Here is a 22108-nt window from a genome sequence, read left to right on the forward strand (position 1 = left end):
TTGGGTTCCAGATTGACCTATGTCTCAGGTTGTAGCATTTGGCCAAAGTCCCCATTCTCTCTGTTAATCCGTGTAAGATCTGCAGTGCCATCAGATTTAAACTGTAAAGAAACATTGGAGAAAGAGCTGATCTATTGCCAGCTGTGTTCTGTGATTTGCATGTATGGCCTTTGCTGTTTACAAAGGGCTTGGAGTCTCTGAGCCCCTTCTCGCAGAAAAAAAACACTACTAAGCCTTCTATCCCCCAGCCGCCCCCTTGAAATGCTTCCTTCTTGCTGGTGGAATTCCTTATCCTACATGCCAATTAAATGCCCCTTTTCAAGGTTATGAAAAAAAAATAAGGCTTTGTAGCAAATACAATGTCTTGAAGTCAAGGGTAATAACAGGGACGAGAAAATGATGAAGGAAAAACAAAGCAGTAATACAGAACCAGATGGCTGGTGTCTCGGTCCCCTCCTGCAGCCTCTCCCAGCCGCTGGCTCCCACGCCTGAAAGAGAGGGCAGGCTGGGCTTTGCTGGGGTGGGGAGGTACTGCCACACCTCTCCTAGGGGTGCCCTCCCTCCCCCTACCTCTTCCCCAAGGCAGGAGTTGCTGAGGGGCTGGCTTGTTGGTTTACAAGTGCAGCATAAACCAGGAGATGTGGCCCAGCAAGGGTGTGAGGTAGGGGAGATGGGGCCTCACTGACTGGTTCCTACGGACTCAGTGGATAATCCACCACTCCATCTGGGCTCCTCAGTGTAGTATTCAGGGTGGTTATTCAACTTGAATCTGCTTTGCACGGTATCAAGGTTCCTCCATTTAACTTCCTAGTTTTGCATTTCATGCCTGAAGGCTCGCCGTCATTAAAGTAGAACTCAAGTTGGGTCCAGAGTGAGTGGTGGACATTGCCTGGAGCAGGGCCTCTCTCTCATCTGTGCCTCGTCTCAGGGGAATCCCAGGTTAGAGACCCATCCACACCCTCCTTCAAATGGGGTCATAAGTGTGCTTTCCCAAAGCAAGGTGGGCAGTGACCAAATTTTGAATGTCCAGCGTTTCTCATGAAAATGCTCCTGATCTCGGCTGATGCAGGCCACTTCCTGGACCCTTCAGGGCTCCCATGGCTCTAGCTCTGAGGACCCCAGCCTGCACACAACTCTGGGGAGTTGAGGACATAGAAGATTTAATAAGTCATTAAACTTGAGTAGCTATGATAAAAATCCCAAAGCCATTCTAAACTGGAGCCAGAGTTTAAATTTTAATCAGAGCAGGGTAACAAAAGTCTTGCCCGGTCTGAATTGATGAAATATCAGAATGATCATGGCAGTTGTAAAGAAATGTGTCTTTAAGAAACAGTCACCCACGCAAAGAAACGAGCAGTGTAATAGAGCCCTCTGTTCCTAAGTCAGCATCAATGATTTGTGACGAGTGTCTTGTTCATCTGGGAGGGCTCATCAGTCAGCTTGTGCTGCGGTGGCTTGTATGTTCTGTGATGCTGGAAGCTCTGCCCGGTATTTGAGACACCATGGTGCCCCCCCCCATACACCCCCGGTAGACAGGTCTCATCAGAGCTTCCAGATGAGGAAGAAGGAGTAGGGGAGTCGGCGAACCACTCACTTCCGTGGGATTGGCCAGTGAAGACTATAAATCCGAAGGAGCATTGCCGGAGGCCTCCCACAGGCACTCAAAGCAAGAATCAGTGGCTGCAGCCATGGGCTCCCACACGCAGCGACCGCGAGGGCCGCGCAGGGTTTGTCCTGCTGTGACAGCGGGAACTCTGCGTTGACAACAAGGGGGTTGGAAAAATGGATTTTCACTTTCTCAGCAGACTTTGTCTGGGTACAGATGACATGTGAAGTTTACTAGCTAATACACTGGCTCCTCATCACCTCCCATCTCCTTTGATGCGGAGAGCGACCCTGGACAACCTGAAAAAGGGAAAGGAGGTGGGGGGGCGGGGGTAGAGGAAGGATCAAATGTTTTCTCTTCCTCATGGTGAACAGAAAATGCTCCAGAGAAGAGCTGAGTCTCTTGGGAAATAGGATTCCTGCCGTGAGACTTGGGAATGAGCTGGCCCTAAGTGTGCCGAACGACTGAGGGCCTCGACCAAAAGGAAGTAGATGGATAGGCCAGATTGGGATTGGAATCAGCCCCTGCATTACATTGGGTTTGCCCCAGCCTGCAGCCAACAGGGCTGGCTTTCTGCCCCGAGGACTTTCCCTCAAACCCTCACGTGCTGCGAGCCAGCCCTGCTTGTCCTTCAAGAGAACAGGACGGATTCAGCGAGCACTTATCTTGCATTAAAAAGAAGCCTCTGCTACAGGCACTTCTATTCTCTCTTTATCCTTTTCCTCAATGTGTTCCTGATTGCCTGTGTGTGTTTGTGTGTGTGTGTGTGACTGACAGGACAGGGTATTATTATTTTCTATGGGGAAATATCTCCATCTAGTGGCCCTTTGAAGCAGTAAACGTTTTCACCATAAAGTGAAGATCATGTTGTCTACAAAGCCATTTCCTTAATTGCGCATCGTGTTTTATTTGGGAGGGGGTGGTGGTGGCTTCTGCATATGTAGTTAGAGGATATGCTCACAACTGGAAATAATTCCTTTGGGGGGAGCAGGGAAGAAGGGAGTAGAAATGAGACCAGTATGAGCTATTGATGTTTTTAATTTCCGGAATTTGAACCTGACAAGGCAAATGGATATGATAAGGAAGTCACAGACATGGCTTCCCCTCCTTCCATAACCCCCTTCCGCCCCATGGGGGTTCACCAGTGTTTGTTTCCTAATTCATATATACATGTAATTTTTGGTAGGTATAAAATACCTCATAATAATCCGAGCATGAATGAAATGTAAGCCAATCAACGAAGAACTTTATGGGCATAAGAACAACCATTGTCCTCTTTTGATTGGTTAATCTGTTTCAATTAGGAGGAGGGAAAACGTATTGAAATAGAATTTTTCAGAAACTATCTCCAGCACCCTGTGGAGCATCCTGTGTTATTTGCTAAAAGGGCCACCCAGCACATTTCCCTAGCTCCCCCCGTAACTCACGTGGGCCTGTCACCTTGTGTTCTGTGGCTGCACCAAGCCCCCTCGGGTCCAGTCCCCTCACTCAGTGAGTCGTTCTGTTAAGTCAGGGACTCTGGGGCAAGGCCTGAGTGGACGCTGGATTTCATTACTCTCCACCTCATTATATCAGTCAGGAGAGGACCTTGACCGGGGCCAAGGCCAGCACGCTTTCTTCCTTGGGCGAGAGCTCTGACTCAGCCCAACCAGAAAGTGACTTGGGGACAAAGGAGATCCGGCGCTGTGCTTCTTGCTCCTGCGCCCTGTGGACCACACAAGGAAGGGAGCGAGGAGCTGGGCCTCTGGCTTCCCATGATGCGTTTCTGCTCCAGTGATCCAGAAGCCGATTGACTGTAGGATGGCTGTGCCCCGTGCCCCACCCCAGGGGGCCCGTGAAGACTCAGCAGATATCAGAGTTTGAGCCCCAGAGAGATCTGTCTCACCAGCATCTACAGGAAACATCACACACGCCATCCCTGCTTTCTGTGACCCACAAAACGTGAATCAAAGCACATGAGCCTTCACCATTCAAGTTACTGATTTGTCTTAATCTGAGGGTCATGTGGTGAGCCCCCCTTTCCTGTTTTTCCGCCCACAGTTCTGGGAGCCACCCAGATTGACCCCATGCGATTACATAGGACATTGGTCGGTACCAAGTGATGTGACTAAAAAGCCTCACTCCCAGCTGAAGGTTTTCTTCTTTCTCTGCACTCAGACACACACGGCTACACCCGCGCTTGCTCTGCCACCTACTCCACCAGGCTCGTCAGTGCTGTAAATATTAGATGAAATAACCTCCGGAGGAGGCTACCTGAGAAAGACTTAGCATAGGTCGTGTCTCCTTTATCACTCTACTTGCTGAAAGGTATTCTGCTCACCTCTTGTTGAGTCCATCCCGGCTCTGGAATCCCATGGATGTCAGGGTAGGACTGTGCACCAGAGGGGGTTAATGGCTAGGCTTTCAGAAGCAGATTGCCAGACCTTTGCTCCCAGCCTCCTCTGGGTGACCTTGAACCCCTAACCTTCCCATTAGCCAAGTGCATGAACCATTTGCGTGACCCAGGGGCTTCCACAGAGAGCTCAGTCTTCCCCGTGTACTGTAGAGAAATGCTTCTGTCCCTAACTGGGCCCCTAACAATTTCTGGGTTGCCTGCCATCTATCAGGCTTTACTTACCTAGACTGCGGCTAGATTCCCTTCCACATAACCCAAATTGGGACATCTCCCAGGCAAATGTGGTCGCTACCCCAAAAAGAGTGCCCTCTCACAGCCAGGGTGCTGTGGTCTAACCACCCATCAGGCAAAAGACAGAGCTGGGTTCAACTCTGGTGGTAAACCATCTGACCTTCTCAGGACTGTGAGGTGGCTGGAGACGCCAGCTGGCTGCAAGACGGGAGACAGCAGGGGCCTTACAGGCTGCAGGACTTCAAGACATCAGATTGGCTCACTTTTCTTCCCTTCTCTGCTTTCTCTGCAGGGAAGGAGACTGGTGGGAAGCCCGCTCCCTGAACACTGGAGAGACAGGCTACATCCCCAGCAACTATGTGGCTCCAGTCGACTCCATCCAAGCAGAAGAGTATGTTTCCTTTCATTGTTTTCCTCTCAACTCCTTGCTATTACTGAGTTTGTTGCTCAGCGCTGGTCAGGTGGAGAAATGACTAGGGGCTGAGAGAATACGGTAACGCTACGTCTCCCAGGCGTTAGGTGCTGGTGTTGGCCATATCTGTGTGATACTAGCACTGTTAATTAAATGTCTTTCCTATGCTGAGTCTTTTGCAAAGAAACTTATCAGTTTCCAAAATGAAAACCAACTTACTGCCTGTGGATGGAAAATTACCAAAGAAATGCATTGAGAGTCTAGCTAGAGCTTATTTTTTTTATCAACAACCCAACATTCCAAACTGCAGCCTGCACTTTCCGTTAAAAAGAGAGTGCAAAATACTCGACTCAAAGATCACGCTGAGATTTTTCCTATGTGCAATAATCGGAAGTAGTGAAGATGTGCGGAGAAAGCATACCTGCCATGCCCAGGTGGTTGTATCGGCTGTTCAGAATGCAGGAGGCACCGCAGGGCTTCTTCATCAGATCGGGAGCTCAGATCGGGAGCTCAGTTGGGTTCTTGAATAGCAGACAGTAACTAGTCGTGTTTCGGCCTGAGGACTCCATAGGTAGGAATTTGAAGCCAGTGGTCTGGGAGGGGAATTCTTAACAAAGTAACCCTTACTCCTTGAACCGGCAAGGAGGGCTTCCTGGTACTTCCACAGTGGAGATGTGCCAGAGAGCCTAGTTTGCAGACCCCAACTTCTCCCCAGTAGCCTCACCCGGACACTGGGGATCTGCCAGCCCTACTCCAAGAGGTGGTCTGGCCTCCCCCTCCCCAAGAAGGAGTCAGAAAAAGTCAATCCCTAAACCCAACTTAAGCTCTGAGATTTCATTGTGTCATGGATTTATTTAAGGACAGCAAGCAAGATTAAACTGCACACCCTAGCTAAATCCCCAACTGGATCCTTAACTTGTTTTTAAGTCCCTTGTGTTTCTTCTAAAGAAGGTCTGTTCTATTTCCTCCCTTCAAACAAAAAGTGGTTCTGGGAGCATTTTTTGGTTCCTCCCAGAAAACATGTCTCCTCGCAGTGAATAAAGGGCTCAGTCCTGCGCTTCCACTTGGGGGTATACTCCACCCATCCTGGGTCTCTCTGAGAAGAAATGTGTGGCATTGCGTTGGCCAACTTTATATTTTCAGAGGTGTCCTGGTGGCACAGTGGGTTCAGCGTGGGTCTGCTAACCGCCACTTGGAGGTTCGAGCCTGTGAACCCCTCTGAGGGAGAACGCTGTGGCCGTCTACTCCCATCCAGATGTGCAGCCTTGGAGTCCACTGAGATGCTCCAACCTGTCCTGTAGGGTGGCTGTGACTCAGTACTCATAAGGGTCAACTCTTAAGGTATTTTGTTCTTAAAGAATAAAATGCCATTCTTTGGTAATTGCATGTACAATTCATTCTTGTCATCTGAATTTACTATTGTGTCAGCACAGCCCACTGTTCTAAGAGTCATCCATCTGTCTGCCCCCCACTGTTGGCACTTGCCAGGCATTATCATCGGGTTATTGACACGGCCCCGGGAAATCGTTTCTCTCAAATAATTGGTGCCGTTCTCTTTATCCCAACTGGCTCCAGACTGGGACATGCCGCGCTGCATGTTGGGACCTTGGAAGTCCACGAAGAGTTAACGTAGAGGCTGGGTGTCTTTCCTCCGCTCCAGCGAGGCTCCTTCATTCACAAAAGAATTCTGCACTGAATGCATAATAGCTACATTCAAGCATAATGAATCAAAATTTTATTTTAGAAACTGGATCCTCTCACAGTTCAGGATTCTAAAAATTGTTCCTGTGAGCAGATTCCAATGGAACGCTCCAGCTTTCCCCCCACCCCTCGGCTCCAGGGAACACCTGCTGTTCCCACAGCATCAGTGCTGTAGTGCTGACTAATTACCAGACTACGACAATGAGGCTCTGGGGCGGGAGGGAGAGAGAAGCCAGATAAGAAAGGCCAGGCCGTCACTCCCTGGGCCGCCTTCCGAAGGGGTGTCCAATGCCACTGCCCCTCGCTGCCTGGCTGGGGAGGAGATGAACCTCTGCAGGGCGTGCCCGTTGACTGCACAGGAGCCCGTGGTGCCACAGCCCCAGGTGCCGACTAAATGCCTTGCATCCATCCAGTCCTCATTCCTGCTGCCTGAGAAGAGAAGAGCCAGCTCCCGCGGCGGCAGCAGCCCTTTCACGTGAAGGATCATCTGCAGCATCTTCCCCAGCTTCTTCTGGGTGGAACGCTGCTGCCGAGAGCATGTGTCTTTTATTCCTGGCCCATGCTGATGGACCTTTAAAAACACGAGTGATTAATGATCCTTTCATACACTTAGACTGTGTGTTATTTCCTCACAGGGGTTGTAATTACACTCAGAAATCAGGGGTCTTGTGGATGAGCGTGGGAAGGGTCTCCTGCGGTTGCCATTTCAAAACAAGGTCTTCGATTTCCCTTTTAGTGCACGCAGGTGGCACCTTTAACACAACCAGTTCCTGTCATCACTGGAGGGAAGGAAAACAGCCCACAATTCAAGGCTAGAGATTTCTTTGTTAAGGAGTGAAAGAGCTGGAGTAGGGGTAAAATCAGGAGTAGATTAAAAAAGAACTGCTTGAGCCAGGGGAGGGAGGGAGGGAGGGAGGGTGTGTGTGTGTGTGTGTGTGTGTGTGTGTGTGTGTGTGTGTGTGTGTGTGTGTGTGTACATAGACACACACACACATACAGAGAATAGGCTAAGGACCAAACTGAAGGTGAAAGCGATTCATGGGCAAAAGCGCCTCTGCCCTACTCTGTGTGCAAGGAGGGTCCCAGAGACTCCCTTCCTTTGTCTCATCTACAGGTGGTACTTTGGAAAACTTGGCCGAAAAGATGCCGAGCGACAGCTTTTGTCCTTTGGAAACCCAAGAGGCACCTTTCTTATCCGTGAGAGTGAAACCACCAAAGGTAAGCTGACACAGCTGAGGGAGGGGCTTGTCATTCAGATCTGTGGATTCCTCCGAGGGGAAAAGGCATCTCGTAGGGCACAAAGGTTTTCCAATGGCGCCCAGCCTCCCTGTGCCCAGTGTTTGATCCAGGCATTTCCCTAGCAATAGCAGGAGGTCCCCCACCCACAAGCCCATAGACTTACTGGGGTCACTTTATTCCTCTGGGTAGCCAGGATCGTAGACTCTTTCAGAAGTCCATTAGCTTTAGGATCTTTCTGAAACTTTTAGCTACTCAGGAGCCATATAGTCACCCAGGTTGTTTTGCTTTTCTTGTGTTTTTGGTTTTTAATAGCTGAGAATCTTTCTCTTCTTCCAATTGTTGGGCTTTGGTTTTAGCGCCCACAGGAGAAGAGGCGGAAAGCAGGGGAGAAAAGATTAGAAGCCTTTTAACTTGTTCTACCAGCCACTGGTTATCTGTTCTCCTTTAAGGTGTTGTTCAGCTGAAATTTGAATCTCACTGCACCGAGTTTGTTTTGTGTGCGTTGTCCTAACCGACCTGACCACCGTGCTCAGCCTCCAGTGAGTGTAGATCAGTGCTGTGTTAGGTGGCACAAGCGTGCGTGAATGGAGTATTTTGGAGGGGAAAAAATAACCCAAGAAGCTTCCAGTCTCGAGAGGAAAATCACAATATTGCTAATATCTTCTGACATTTACAGGAAAGCAAGAGAAATTTTCATCCTCTATACCACGTGGAAGTATGTGTGTCTCCCCTTGATAATTATTAATCAGGATAGTCAAGTAGCTGAACCCTTAAAAGCAAATGAGTCCTCAAAGTGATTGGGATCACTGCTAACGCTCTGCCTATTTACCAGGTGCCTACTCACTCTCTATCCGTGACTGGGATGACATGAAAGGAGATCATGTCAAACACTATAAGATTCGCAAACTTGACAATGGTGGCTACTACATCACCACCCGGGCCCAGTTTGAAACACTCCAGCAGCTTGTACAGCATTACTCAGGTACCCTTCACTCTTTACGAGCTGTGAGCCCTTTGGACAAGGGGGGCTATGGGCGGGTCCACAGGAGACGCAGGGAGATGGCCTGGCCAATCTGTACATGGGTGCTCATGCTGTGTCTTATTTTGCTTTTGCCTCAAGATAGGGCTTGCCTGAATGAGTAGGTTCTGTGGCTATTGTTGTTCCTGTTTTATTTGTCAGACGTTTCTATAACATTCTACCCTCTCTGCCCCCCACCACCCCAAGTAGGAAGCAACAGGTTCACTGTCAGAAGTAAAAATAAAGTCGCTTGGCCTTTCACCATCCTCCTAAAATCCTTTCAAGCATTGTTTCCCTTCCCCTGCACTCCATGGCTCCCAACCCGTGACAGGAAGGCGGCTGGAGCTGCCTCTGGTGGAAACACACGGAGGGGGCATGTTTCTGTCATCAGTGTGAACTCCGTGTGGTCCAGGGACGGCTTTATGGACGCTCCCTTCTTGTCAGTAGATGAATTTACCAGTCATTAATCACTCTCTACCCCCATCTGTAAGGCGCCATTAGCTTGGACTCTTGAGTGACGTACAAGTCCATTTCAAACAAGCACAGAGTTGGGTAGTGGGTCGGGGCTGGTGGTTCATTGGTTAAATGGACTACTAACTAAAGGTCGGCAGTTCAAACCCACCAGCCACCCCTGAGCAGACAAGGACCCGGGGCTCTGCTTCCATAAAGATGGTGGTTGTATGTGGCGAAGTCAGTTCCACCCCTAGTCTAGGAAACCCTCGGGCAGCTCTACTCCGCCTGCTTGCTCTACTTGCTGTGCGTGGCAAGCAGCTCAGTGGCACCGAACCGCCTCCCAGCCTGCCTCCGACACAGACCCCGGCCCACGTGACCCACAGGGCATCCCTTGGCTACAGGAAACATCTCAAAAGTCGGTGAAGCTCAGACCAAACTGGCAGATGTCACCATTATTCTGCTATCTCTGGAAACACACTCATCAAGCGTTCAGGCCTCCCATTTGTACATTTTATGACAGAATTTAGGGTTAGGTGCAGTTTCTTCCCTAGATTAGCAAGCATGTCCCACAATTGATTGAATACATACATACATACATATATACATGTGGTTATGGATATAGGCCAATATGTACAGATAGAACCCTGTCTCCCATGAAGCCAGTGAGGTTTTTGTGTGCATTATATATTTTTTTCTGTTGTCCAACAGAACAGCCACAAACCCCCCCGCCCCCAACAGTATGTGGCTTCACCTCCACTTTTTCTCTATGCACACATGAAAAAATGCATGTGTGGTTGTTGTTGTTTTAGCACAAAAAGGAAGCAATCTTCTGACAAGAACAGCAAGAAATGCCTGTCTACTGGTTTGGGCAAAGTCATGAGCCCCTGGGAACAATATGAACCCTTGGTGCATGAGTCAGTGGGAGCATTGGATAACTTTGCTTGATGCAGATCCTAATGAGATATTTAGAGCAAAGAGAGCAGAGCCTCTCCGAGCGTAAATGACATGCTCAGAATGCCTGCATGTTGGAAGGGCTTCTCAAATGCTGGCATAGATTTCATTACAGTCAAACATTAGCTAGATCCCGAGGGCTTGGATCGTTTGAAAATATTGTGTTGGAAAGGGCACCTTAATAGCATCATAAAGCTAGAAGGAGAGAAAGGATATGAAGAGCAATAGGCATTTTTTTCATCTCCTCCCAAAGCCCCCCTCGCCCCAAAAAAATCTATCTTGAGTTAGATTTGTTTTTATGTTGGCTTTTCCTCTTCCCTCTTTCTCTCTCTCATACAATAAAATGCCTTTGAAATATTGATCCATAAATAATGTCCTGCCTAAACATCTCAGAGCCTGATTCCATCAAAAAGAAAAGTTGCGTTCTCACAGCCCCTGGAGAGAAGACAGAGCTACGTTTGCTTTCCCCAGACGTGAGGGGTGCCGGGACGCACTGTCCACCTCACAGTCCCAACTCTGGCAGCTCTGGCCACCCGTCTCCTTCCTTGCTCTGTGTTGCCTTCTCTCCCCTGCTGCTGGTTAGCTTGACATCTAGGCCACAGCCCCACTTCCAAACCAAAGCCTACGGGCTCTAAGGGCCCCGCACAGGGTTTCCAAGGCCATAAATCTTAGTGCAGCAGGCAGCCTAAGCTTTCTCCTGCAGTGTGGCTGGTGGGTTTGAACCACTCACCTTGTGGTTTAACAGCCCAGTGCCTACCTAACCCACAGTGCCACCAGAGCTCCTTAGCAGTGCTGAATTCTAAGATGTATGCAAATAGAAAATAACCTTTTGCCTTCTTCCCTTTTTCATGGGGACTAGAATTCTCTCAAATCCTTGAATTTTGGCAAATTTCACTTTCCATGCTTTCTCCTTTCTTATCAGATTCCTAAAGTATATCCTAATTAGACTTGGAAGGTTAAAGGAACAAAAGGGGGCGGGGCAAAGGAGCCATCAGACTGGTAGAACAGAGAGTCAGAAATGCCAGAGAAGCTACTGACAGGTATATATAATCTGTAACCATAGAATATCTGGTAGAAGAATCCTGTACTAAACTTACCGTTTTACATAGACACACACCAAAGAGATCCCCAGCCCCCTAAACGTGTTTCTTCAGTGAGTAAAGAATTTAAAAACTCCAAAGTCCGCTGTGTCTACACAGGCATAGCCCTTGTTGTATCTGGGTGTACAGGGCCTTGCAGATTGAAAACACCCCCTCTTCTACCGTGAAGGAATGTTTCCGCATGTGATGTCTAACCTTCCAAGACGTGTCTTTATTTCCCTGCTGATGAAGCACCGTGTGCTGGCTAGTGTGGGTTTGTTTGTGTACCTGTGCGTGCTCTGTCTCATGTGCACTCTGCCCTTCTCTCTCCCTCCTGCTGCCGCCTGCGTCAACGCCCCATCAGAGAGAGCCGCAGGTCTCTGCTGCCGCCTAGTAGTTCCCTGTCACAAAGGGATGCCAAGGCTTACCGATCTGTCTGTCAAAACCAAAGATGTCTGGGAAATCCCTCGCGAGTCCCTGCAGTTGATCAAGAGACTGGGAAATGGGCAGTTTGGGGAAGTATGGATGGGTATGCTGAGACTCAATTATTCTCTTATTAGCTTACTTGTTTGGGGAATCTCAAACATCAAAGGTGGAAGGTGGAAATGAAAATTTTATTCATGGGGTAAAAATTTAGATCACGAATGCATTGAACTCAGAATTTCGGAATTCCTAAAAAAAGAAATCGTAAATGATCAAATTGGCCAGTTGGCTCCAAACCAATTAGTGCACAAGTTTCGATTCATAACCAGTAAACGGTTTAAAAAATGATCCAGGCTGCCCAGAAAGCCTTGCAACTGTGGATATTTGTTGGCATAAATTCCATGTCACCCCAAAGGGCAGGCCACCTTCCATCTTTCGTAGTGCATGCGGAATGATGGATTATAAGGACTGTGTTTTCTTTATTAATCCCCTTTCCTGTAGAGAAAGCTGATGGTTTGTGTTTTAACTTAACTGTGATTGCCTCAAGTTGTACCCCACAAACTTCCGGATTGGCTAAAGATGCTTGGGAAGTGGCACGTGACTCCTTGTTTCTGGAGAAGAAGCTGGGTCAGGGGTGTTTCGCTGAAGTGTGGCTTGGTAAGGCAGAGGGCACCGTTTGTTTTGGCTGCATCTTGGAGCCAATTAAAAGAGGGTCTTTAAAGAAAACATTCAAATCTACGTGCACAGCTGTTTGGACGATGGCACTGAATCTGGTCACGGGCCATGCAGACTTCAAGAATGTGGTGATTACTTGCTGTGCCCGTCTCTCCTGGTCCGTGTGGTTCATTCCAGCACCTACGGGCCAGGAAAGCCAGACAAAACAAATCTGGTGTTCTTCCTTTGAGACGGGACGGTAGGATACTGTAGGTGAACCTCGTAGGGCAAGACCATGGGCTTCTTGCCCATTGGTCCTGGGCTTGAGGAACTGATTAACTATGAACAAGGGCCTTATTAACCTCTTTGAGCTTCAGTTTTCTCATCTGTAAAACTAGAATGATAGGTATTTGACAGGATTGCCATGAGGATTGCATAAGAACATATGCTTCAGGTTTCTAGTGGGTCTGTAGACACACACATATAACACACTGCACTGGACCCTCCCCACTGTTTGGGGGTCAGCTTTGCTTAGAACTAATGTATAGCTTTACACACACACACACAAACTGATGGTAGTGCTTGTGAAATCCTCCGTTTTAGAGCACATTAAAAACAACCTTGTGAGGCATCTCTTGGTTTGTGTGGGTGTGGTGTTTACATATGGTCTAAATTAGAAGCACCAATATATTTAAGCACTTAGAACTGAGCCTGACACATAGTAAGATATAGATATGTACAGATAGAGACACACACGTTGAGAATATACATACAAGGGTAAGTCAACAAGTGTGTTACTGGGGTTCCAATTCACACATGTATCTAGGGGCTTCTTCCAAGCAAAGCCTGTTTGCATTTGTCTCTGCAATGCCTCGGTGGCTGCGGGCACATGTTCTCAGTCATGCACTGGCCTCGGCCTCCTTAGGGCGCCTTCACAAAAGGATCCAAACTGTGGCTGCCTAGCAGATCTGCTGGATGTGTTCAATTCCAGGCAGAGATCAGGTATCAAGGGTAGCCAGGACCATCTTAGAATTTCACTGGGAAACCTTACACCCTACAGCCTTGATCTTAACCCCCCAACCTTTTTTTTATCCCCAAACTCAAAGAACATTTCAAAAGAACATGATGTGAGTCCCTCGAGGACTGGTCGAACTCGGAGTGCGGAATTCTGTGGGGAAGTAGGAGGGGTGGAAACAGCTCCTCTAGCCCTGTGTAGGCCTGGGGGGGGGCATGTTTAGAAACCATCACTCCACATTGTTACGATTTGGTTCCATTAAGTCAGTGATTTCGTAGCAATACCTTTTGACCCACATATGTATTAACCAGTATAATTGTTTTATCATTACTCTATTTCAGAGTTCACATTGTAGTGTCCACCTCTCTGAACTTGAATTCAAGTAGTGTAAAATACCTCACCGTGGCCAATTTGTGGTTGAAGTTCTGAGTCCTGAATTTTAATCAAGTCCCTCACATACTTAGAAAGAATTGAATCCCATGAGAAAAATTATTTTCAAACTCTATGAGTTATTATTACCTTTAAATCTCTACATATACCATTAAGATTTTGCTTCCCTTAGACGCACAGCATGATTTTGTGATACTGCAGAGTGGTTACGGAATGGCTGTCTAGTCCAGGGTTCTTACTAGAGAGGAGCAGTCCACTCTCTCTGGAATCTGGGGGTGCTATCACTCAGCAAACGTTTCCTTTTAGTCGTCAGACACATGAGATTTCAGTACACTCTTTTTTAAGCCCCTGTTTTTTCATACTTTATATTTTTATAGGTCACATTTTGTAATTATATGAATTATGTATTTAACAGGGTGAAAACAGATGCTCCAACTCAAACTTTTTAAAAAATTCTAAAGTCAGTTATATTGCATATACAAATTAATCTTAATTTAAACCAGCCTTTTTGTAATAGAAAAGACTGTAATTCGATTTAGCAGATTTTTCTTTTCCCTTATAAAGTAGTTGTAAATCAAAGTCATGGACAAGGAATGGAATACACATAAAACGAGGGCTAGCACTCCAAAGGTAACCTGGGTCCGTTCCTAGATGAGGGTCTTCAAAAGTGCCTGGAAAAGCGGAATTGAATAAACAATAAGAGTTTTTGCATGACCCTCCTGGAGCCGACCCCCACCCTGTGGTTTACAGATGAGATAACTGATGAATAGTTTAAGCCAGACCTTGCCTGATTTTAACATTTTAAGTTTTAAGTATTTCTGCTCCCTCTCCGCTGTCCTTTAGCTTTTCCAGTCTAACTGATAAAAGGCTCTTGTTCTCACGATAGCTGACCATCAGCAAACCTGGTGAAGTGCTGGCAGGTAGACTGAGGACTCCTTGCCAGTGCTTATCAGCATGCCTAGCTCAACTGTTCAAGGACTCAGTCAAGTAGCCCACTCACTGGAGACAACTCAAAGTCTCGTAGTCATTTTCAACATCCTCAAGGATGTTAGCGCATCTGTGCCCATACAGGTGCACTTTTCTAGTGGTACTCTCCCATGAAAGGGAACTCTTGAGTGGGCTAGCTTCCGCTGTGCACACACCCCTCCCTGAGGCTGACCCACCCTGACCCGCCACACGGGATGACGGTCAAGGTGAGACCAGAGCCTTTGGGTTAAACTTGTAATCAGGTGGCTGAGCCAGGAAAAGGGAGCGTGATGTAATTTAAAAAAATGTTTTTAATTAAAGAGCTATCAACTGGCCTTCAGTGAGACATTGTTTTTCCTTTGAAAATACTTGACACGGTCCTTACAGTTGACCTGCATTTTGCGGGGGGGGGGGGGGGGGTAAGTTTTCTTTGTTTTTGTTTTTCAAACTTAAAAAGTTTAACTTGAGACCACTGGCTATTGGTTAAAATAACTGTTACACCTTCAAAAGAGGATCTTTGGTGTGACTGACTGCCGTGGGGTGTCTGTAGGTACCTGGAACGGAAACACGAAAGTAGCCATAAAGACTCTGAAGCCGGGCACCATGTCCCCCGAGTCCTTCCTGGAGGAGGCGCAGATCATGAAGAAGTTGAAACACGACAAACTGGTCCAGCTCTACGCGGTGGTGTCTGAGGAGCCCATCTACATCGTCACCGAGTACATGAATAAAGGTCAGGCCATGCCTCCATCGCCTCCCCAGTAACCCTGCCTGCTGGCCCTTGTCCTCCTCTCTGCCCAAATGCAGTGCTCCCACCAGGAAGCGCCCATCCTGTGCTCACGAATGAAAACATTTAGAAGCAGTCCTGTGTTTCTCTGCAAGCCCTTGCAGTATTAACCTTCCGCATGCTGCACATGTTAGGAATTTGGGTGCCTCCCCATCATTAAGCCCTTCATTTTAATGTTTTGAGACCTGTGGGACATGTGTCTCCCACAAACATTTGCAGTCTCTCAGGTTCCCTGTGATCTGAAGACACGGACCTCAGCCCACCACAGTCCACCTGGGACATGTGAGCCCTATCCAACTCTATGAAAATCCACGTGACTGGGGGGAAAGAGGTTCCCCTTTCATGGCAGCCTGCCTCCCTTCCCTGAAAACAAACACTGAGGTCGGCAAAAAGTTCAAAGCAGAGACTAATTGGGCCATGAAAGAGTTAATACAGAGGTTCGGGGAGAGGGCTCTAGTAGATCATGGTTTTTAATGCAGTGGTTTGTGTTAAACTTCCCTTTTGCAGAGATGAATGGTTAACAGGCACGAATCTCTGGCTGTTTAAAACACACAAAAAAATGCCATCGAGTCAAATCTGACTGATCGTGACCCCAGAGGACAGGGCTGCACTGCCCCCAGGGGCTTCCGAGACTGTAAATCTTTCCCAGAGGAGACGGAGTTCCATCTTTTGCGAGTGGAATAGCTGGTGCATTCATACTGCTAAACTCACAGTGAATAGCCCAACCCGGAACCGCTGTGCCAGCAGGGCTACCTGGATGAGTTCAGATTCTAGAACCTTAGTGTTGTGTTTGTTTGTTTTTCCAGCTCGCTTCCTAAACAGCCGAGAAGAAATGAAATGTTAAAGGCACGTTTTATCCCCATCCCCCTTTCCCCTCCCTCATTCTCTCTAATCAAAGCAATATTGCCGGGGATAAGGCCAAAGATCACTTTATTTTGGAAAAATAGATGAGCCAAACAAGAAACAAACAGCCTTAAAAGGCAATGCATTGCACATCAGAGGACACCACTGCCCTATTTCTTCTCCATGTTCTTTCCTTTAAAGTCTACTTGGAATTTTTTCCTGGCACGGTGCTTGCCCTTTGTAACCAGGGTTATTTTGTAAGTGACTTCATGATTAAAGCATTGGGCGGTGGGGGGGGGGGGGGATCAGCAGATGGCCTGCCTGCGCCTCCAGCACTGGTGCTTGTCCTGCACCTCTCAGGGCTGTGTCTTGCTCGGCTCTCACAGTTCAGGTGTCTCGCTGAAGGCTTGGCTGGCTGGGGGAGCTACCTGCCCCACATTGTCCTCAGGTGCTCTTTTCTTGGTTTAAAATCTCTACATAAGCTAGGTCAAGGGCTTTCCAAATGGGTGTATCAGATTCACCCAAAAGGGTCTTTAAAACAGCAGACTTCTGGCCCCGCCCCCAGAATTTCAGCAGGTCTGGCGTGGGGCCCGAGAATCTGCTAGTCGTCACATTCCCTGGTGTTGCTGTGCCTGCTGCTCCAGGAGCCACCCTAGGGGAATGGCTCCCTCCTCGCTCCTTTGTGCGAGCAATTTCCCAAATGACCTGAAGTGCTGTCATGCTCCAGACATGAATGATGGTGGCACAGTGGGTTAGGAGATGGACTGCTAACAGCCCAAAGGTCAGCAGTCTGAAACCACTGGCTACGCTGTGGGAGAAAGATAAGGCTTCTACTCCTGTAAAGAGTGTCAGGGTGGGTGGGGGTGAGGTGCAGTTCTGCCCTGTCCTGTAAGGTCTCTATGAGTTAGAATTGACTTGATGGCAGTGTTTTTGTTTTTCGGGTTTCAGCAAATTTTCATTGGACTCCTTAGTGCATAGAGTGTACTTGATCCCGGTGTTTTGCATAAGTTTCCCCCTCCTGGCCACCACCAGTGGCATTATTTAACTACCCTATCACTTGTACAAAACCTATATAGGGCTCTCTGCTGGGAGTATTGTCATCTTCCAAAGTAAATTTAAAATAGTTCTGTTTTGTTCACAGGAAGTTTACTCGATTTCTTAAAAGATGGAGAAGGAAGAGCCCTGAAATTGCCGAATCTGGTGGACATGGCAGCACAGGTAGGCACCACGGCAACCGTGCTTATGCCTTCGCATGGATGGGTGCCAGGGTAGTGAGTCAGGACTCACACACCGTGCCCTCGGTTTCCGCAGGTTGCTGCAGGAATGGCGTACATTGAGCGCATGAATTACATCCATAGAGACCTCCGATCAGCCAACATCCTCGTCGGGAATGGGCTAATCTGCAAGATCGCTGACTTCGGATTGGCCCGCTTGATCGAAGATAATGAGTACACAGCGAGACAAGGTGGGTACTGCTTGACAGGATGGTTCTCCATCCTGCCCTGGAAAAGGATCCCGACTACATGGCCCTCCTCCCTCCTCGTGCTCCCTGCCGCCTTTGAGTGGCACTGCGCAGCAGGGCCTCTTCCCCTTGATGGGGCTGGCAGGACCGCACGGCAGGTGGGAGGCCATCGTGAGTTCAGTGGTTAGAGGAAATGTGATGTGTCTATGAGTGTCCACGGGAGCCTCTGACTTTTACCACCCCCGACAGCCCCCTGGGAGCCCTGGTGGCTTCATGGCTATGCTTTGGGCTGCTAACTGCAAGGTCAGCAGTTCAAAACCACCAGCCGCTCTGGGGGAGGCAAGTTGGGAGACAAGAAGAACAGGGCTTTCTACTCCCCTAAAGAGTTACAGTCTCAGAAACACACAGGAGCGGTTCGACCCTATCTTATAAGGTTGCTGTGAGTTAGCATTAAACTGATGAATTTGCTTTGTGTTGTTTTTAACTGCATCCTGGTCTTTGGAGAAAGGGCTGTGGGAGAGCAAAGGACCAGCCAGGTTATAGCTCATCACTCCATCATCCCAAGTCCCAGTGAAAAACAGAAGGCATACTCCCATGGTAGTCACTGATAATGGGTGATTTACAAAGGTGTGGAAAAGCAGCAGGGCCTGGTGGAGTGTCACAGAGCCAGTCACCGCAACGGAGATGGGGCTGAGGCGTAGAGGGTGAGGGAGGCAGGGAGCCGCGGGCAGCCATGGAGAACACCCCCTTTGGTCGGGAAGAGGTCACTTTTCTGCCGTCTGCGATTTCCTGCCAAATCCAGCAGACACCCCGTGTCAGCGGAGACCCTGATGCAGTCTCAGAGGAGTTCCTGGGTGGCACAAACGGTTCAGTGCTCGGGGACTTGCCCGGAGGTTGGCAGTGTGAACCCAGCCAGAGACACCTCAGCAAGCAGGCCTGGAAACGTGCTGAAGGGTCACAGCCTGGAAAGCCCTCGGTACAGATAGGGGTGCCATGGGCTGAGGCCAGGAGAAGAAAGGAAGACCTCTGAGGGTGATCACGGAGTGGTGCCAGGCAGCCAATGGGAAAGATCCCCCCCCTCGTCATCCCTCTCTGCCTCCCTCCTGACAACAGTGCTGTAGAAATCTGCCTTGAGTGAAATATATCCAGAACCAGCAGTCAGTCCAGAGCGGCCGATTCTCAGACGCTGTTAGAGCAAGAGGTACAAGGGAGGGCATCCCGCCAGCGGTCTGCTTCTGCCTTGATAGCCACAGAGGGGCCTATTCTTGTCTGCCTTGAGAGTCGCACAGTAGCCACCAGGTAGGTGGATATTGTGGAGTTATTGTTGGCTCCACCTGGGCACGGGGTTAACTGTCATTGTGTTTAACCCAAACTTATTCTTACTCCTAGTAAGATTGAACAGGGGCTGGACTGTATTAAGGGCAATGTTTTCTACTGAATTTCACAATGACCACTTCAGGGATGGTGTGTGTGTGTCTGTCTCTCTCTCTCTCGCTCGCTCTCTCTCTTTCTCTCTCTCTCTTTCCTGCCTGTTCTCCCTCCTTCTGCTTGACTCTGAACATGGAAACGTTCTCAGCAGTCAAGTGATGAGTAAAAAATGGGCTTCTAAGACCCTGGCTGGTACAGACACTGCCCAAATGCCCAGTTACATGTCGGTCAGACAACTCTGCTATTTGGATTTTTCTAGCACGTGGCAGCTCTTGTCCTAGAGCCAACTGCCCACACAGCAAGCGTGCCTGCACAGTCCAGCACACACACAGGCGGGCACACACATACACATACACACACAGTGTGGGCCCAGATGACCTTGTCTCCGATCAAAGGCACCCAAGCAGTCCAAAAGAAATAAGGATGTGCTTTTGAGGCAGGGTGAGCTGAGAGGTTCTAAAGTGGGCCTCGGTCTGAGACCTGGCCCTACGCCTCACTTCCCCTGAGGCGCTCCTGCCAGCTCCCCGCCCCTCGGACCCAGGGTGAGAGTGAGGAAGATGGTGACCCGGGAATGCTTGCTGAGGAAAGGACCAGATGGAGTGCTCTTCCTGGTCCTGTGGCTGCTCTTCTGTGTGTGAGTTGATCCCTTTCCCAAGGAGCACTTCAGGATTTGCTGTTTTTCCTGGAATTTCTGACTGTAGAGTTTGTGGTTAACACTCCTGAACCCTTGTGAAGGGAGAAGGTAATAGGGCCAGGAGCCAAAGGGCACTGGCAGGGGTACTACTGACTAGGTGGGTCTTTGACTCGTGGATTTCCATTGAAATGAAGCACCTCACGATGTGGCTCTGGGAGAAGATATGTGATGAGCCCCTCGCGGGTCTCCCCTCATATCCTGCAGTTCCCAGAGCAAGGGAGGCTGGTCGTCTTGCCCGTTGAATGTGTTGATGGTCTCAATCCCCATCCCCACACCCACCCCTGCTTGGCTTACAGAGACACTGCCTGAACCCCCTTCCAGAACACCCGTGTATGCTCTTCACACCCTGATATCTTTGCTTAGTTTCCAGATAAAGAGGGCCCTGCCTTGCCCTTTTGAACGATCCACCACACCCCTTCTTCCCTTTTCCAAACACCTTCAAATCTATCCCAAACACTGGAAGAAGATGAGAAGAAATGCAATTGAGGGGTGGACACTGGGCCCTGTGACTTCAAAGGAGAGTTACGGACACATCGCCCAGCAGCAAAGGGAAAGGGAAGCCAGGGGCATTTCTAGAATGCCTTCCAGGCATCGGCTGAAAGAATCAGTGTGAGGCAGTGGGGAGGGAAGCAGAAAAGAGACTCAAACCGTTAAGTGGTTTACCCAAAGTCACAACATTAGGAAATGGCAGGGCCAGGGTTTGACTCCAGGTGTGGGCTGGCTCAGGGGAAGCAGTGATTGAGAGAGAAAGAAATGCCACCATGAAATCACTTCACACCCTCTAAGATGAGCTATGATAAAAGAGTTTTTTAATTGGTGTTGGCAAGAGTGTGAAGAAACAGGAGCCCCCATTCCTTGCAGTGGGTTGTAAAGTGGCATGGCTGCTGTCAGGAACACTTTGGAGGTGCCTCAAAAATGCAAACAGGAATTTGCTGTGTGATCGAGTGGTTCCTCTGCTCGGTGTGTCCCCAAAAGCAGTGGGAGCAGGAGTTCACGCAGATAGCTGCGCACTAGGGCTATTGCAGCACTAGCCACAGTAGCCCAAAGCAGGAAGCAGCCAGTGGCCATCAGCAAATGAATGGTCAGCGAGAGACAGCTCAGCGATGACCCGGTCATCAAGAGATGTGAAGTCCTCCAGCGTGGATGAACCTTGAAAAAAAAAACCCATCGAGTCAGTGCCAGCTCACAGGGTAGAACTGGGTTTCTGAGATACCGTGACAACTGTTTCCGGGAGTCGAAAGCCTCCTTTCTCTCCCAAGGAGCAGCCGGTGGTTTGGAACAGCCAACTTTGAGGATCGCAGCCCAATTATTAGCCACTATGCCACCAGAGCCCGGAGTAAGGTGCAGCAAGGCCAATATTATGTCATCCTACTTACATAAAATACCTAAAATAGGCAAATGCATGGAAACCAAAGTTTTTGAGTTGTCGCCAGGGCCAGGAGGGACTTGTAGCTTGGGGAACAACTGACTTACGGTTCATCGAGACAGAAAATTCTGGAAGCAGCGAGCGCATGGTGGTGATTGCACCCAGTAAAAGTAATTAATGTAAAAATCGATGTTGAAACAGCAAACATTTGCTATACACCTGGACTCCAAAACGTTTTGTGGAAAATGGAATCTTTTCAAGAACTTCTTGAAACCCCCTGTTTAAACTGGCCACGATGAAAACTTTGTTAAGAAACCACGGAGGAGGGGGGGGTGTTGTAGAGGCGGTGCACGAAATAATTTCCAAGGGCCACTTTCTCGGGGGCATGTATGAGGAGAAAGGCTCTCCCCGAGTCTGCAGGCTCTGAGGCAACCCAGCTGTTGATAAAATTCCTCCCAGGGGCCCCCACCGGCCTGGCCTCTCCCCCAGGCAGCAAGGATCTGGTGTGTGTCTGCTGGTGTGCTCTGCAGATGGCATGCGTGCTGCATGTCGAAGTTTCTGCCGGGGATTAATCAGCGCCTCCAGACAGCTGGTCCTTGTGCCTACTAATATTTGCTGGCCAGGTTTTATGTTACCCATCGGCCAGGGCCGTACTGCTGCTTGCTTATGAGCGTGCAGGGACCGGTGCCAAAGCCAAGTATTTTCAGGCCGCAAATGCCAATTGTTTCTCAACACAGTCATGAGTGTCCTATCGAAGGGTGCCCTGAAAGGAGTTTCTCCCCCTGGGTGGGTGAGGTGATAGTCCCTAGGGAGCCTGCACAGTTGGAACTTAAAGAGCTGTGTTAAAGGGCCCCTCCTGTGCTTCGGAATCTGAGCAGGACAAGGCGAAGAGCCCAGGAAGGTGGCTCTTTGCCAAGAGCATTCTAGCGGCAATCTCTGTCACTACCTAGAGGTCTCCCTAAGGAGCCCTAGTGCCATCATGGGTTATGCGTTGGGCT

At 48.9% G+C, this 22108-nt stretch overlaps 1 protein-coding gene across 2 annotated transcripts in view; it reads left to right on the plus strand.

The window, feature by feature from the left end:
* The window catches only part of FYN (FYN proto-oncogene, Src family tyrosine kinase), a 257337-nt gene that overhangs the window by 202968 nt on the left and 32261 nt on the right, over positions 1 to 22108 (plus strand). Inside the window, exons 6-12 of one of the 2 annotated variants that reach the window (XM_075554660.1) lie at positions 4525 to 4623; positions 7460 to 7563; positions 8417 to 8566; positions 12010 to 12165; positions 15084 to 15263; positions 17302 to 17378; positions 17472 to 17625. In XM_075554660.1, coding sequence (XP_075410775.1) covers positions 4525 to 4623; positions 7460 to 7563; positions 8417 to 8566; positions 12010 to 12165; positions 15084 to 15263; positions 17302 to 17378; positions 17472 to 17625 — 920 coding nt within the window. Of the gene's footprint in view, positions 1 to 4524; positions 4624 to 7459; positions 7564 to 8416; positions 8567 to 11449; positions 11615 to 12009; positions 12166 to 15083; positions 15264 to 17301; positions 17379 to 17471; positions 17626 to 22108 lie in introns of both variants that reach the window. The other variant, XM_075554659.1, reaches the window with a different exon arrangement.

Source organism: Tenrec ecaudatus, chromosome 7, assembly GCF_050624435.1.
Source record: "Tenrec ecaudatus isolate mTenEca1 chromosome 7, mTenEca1.hap1, whole genome shotgun sequence".
In the NCBI taxonomy this organism is placed as follows: Eukaryota; Metazoa; Chordata; class Mammalia; order Afrosoricida; family Tenrecidae; genus Tenrec; species Tenrec ecaudatus.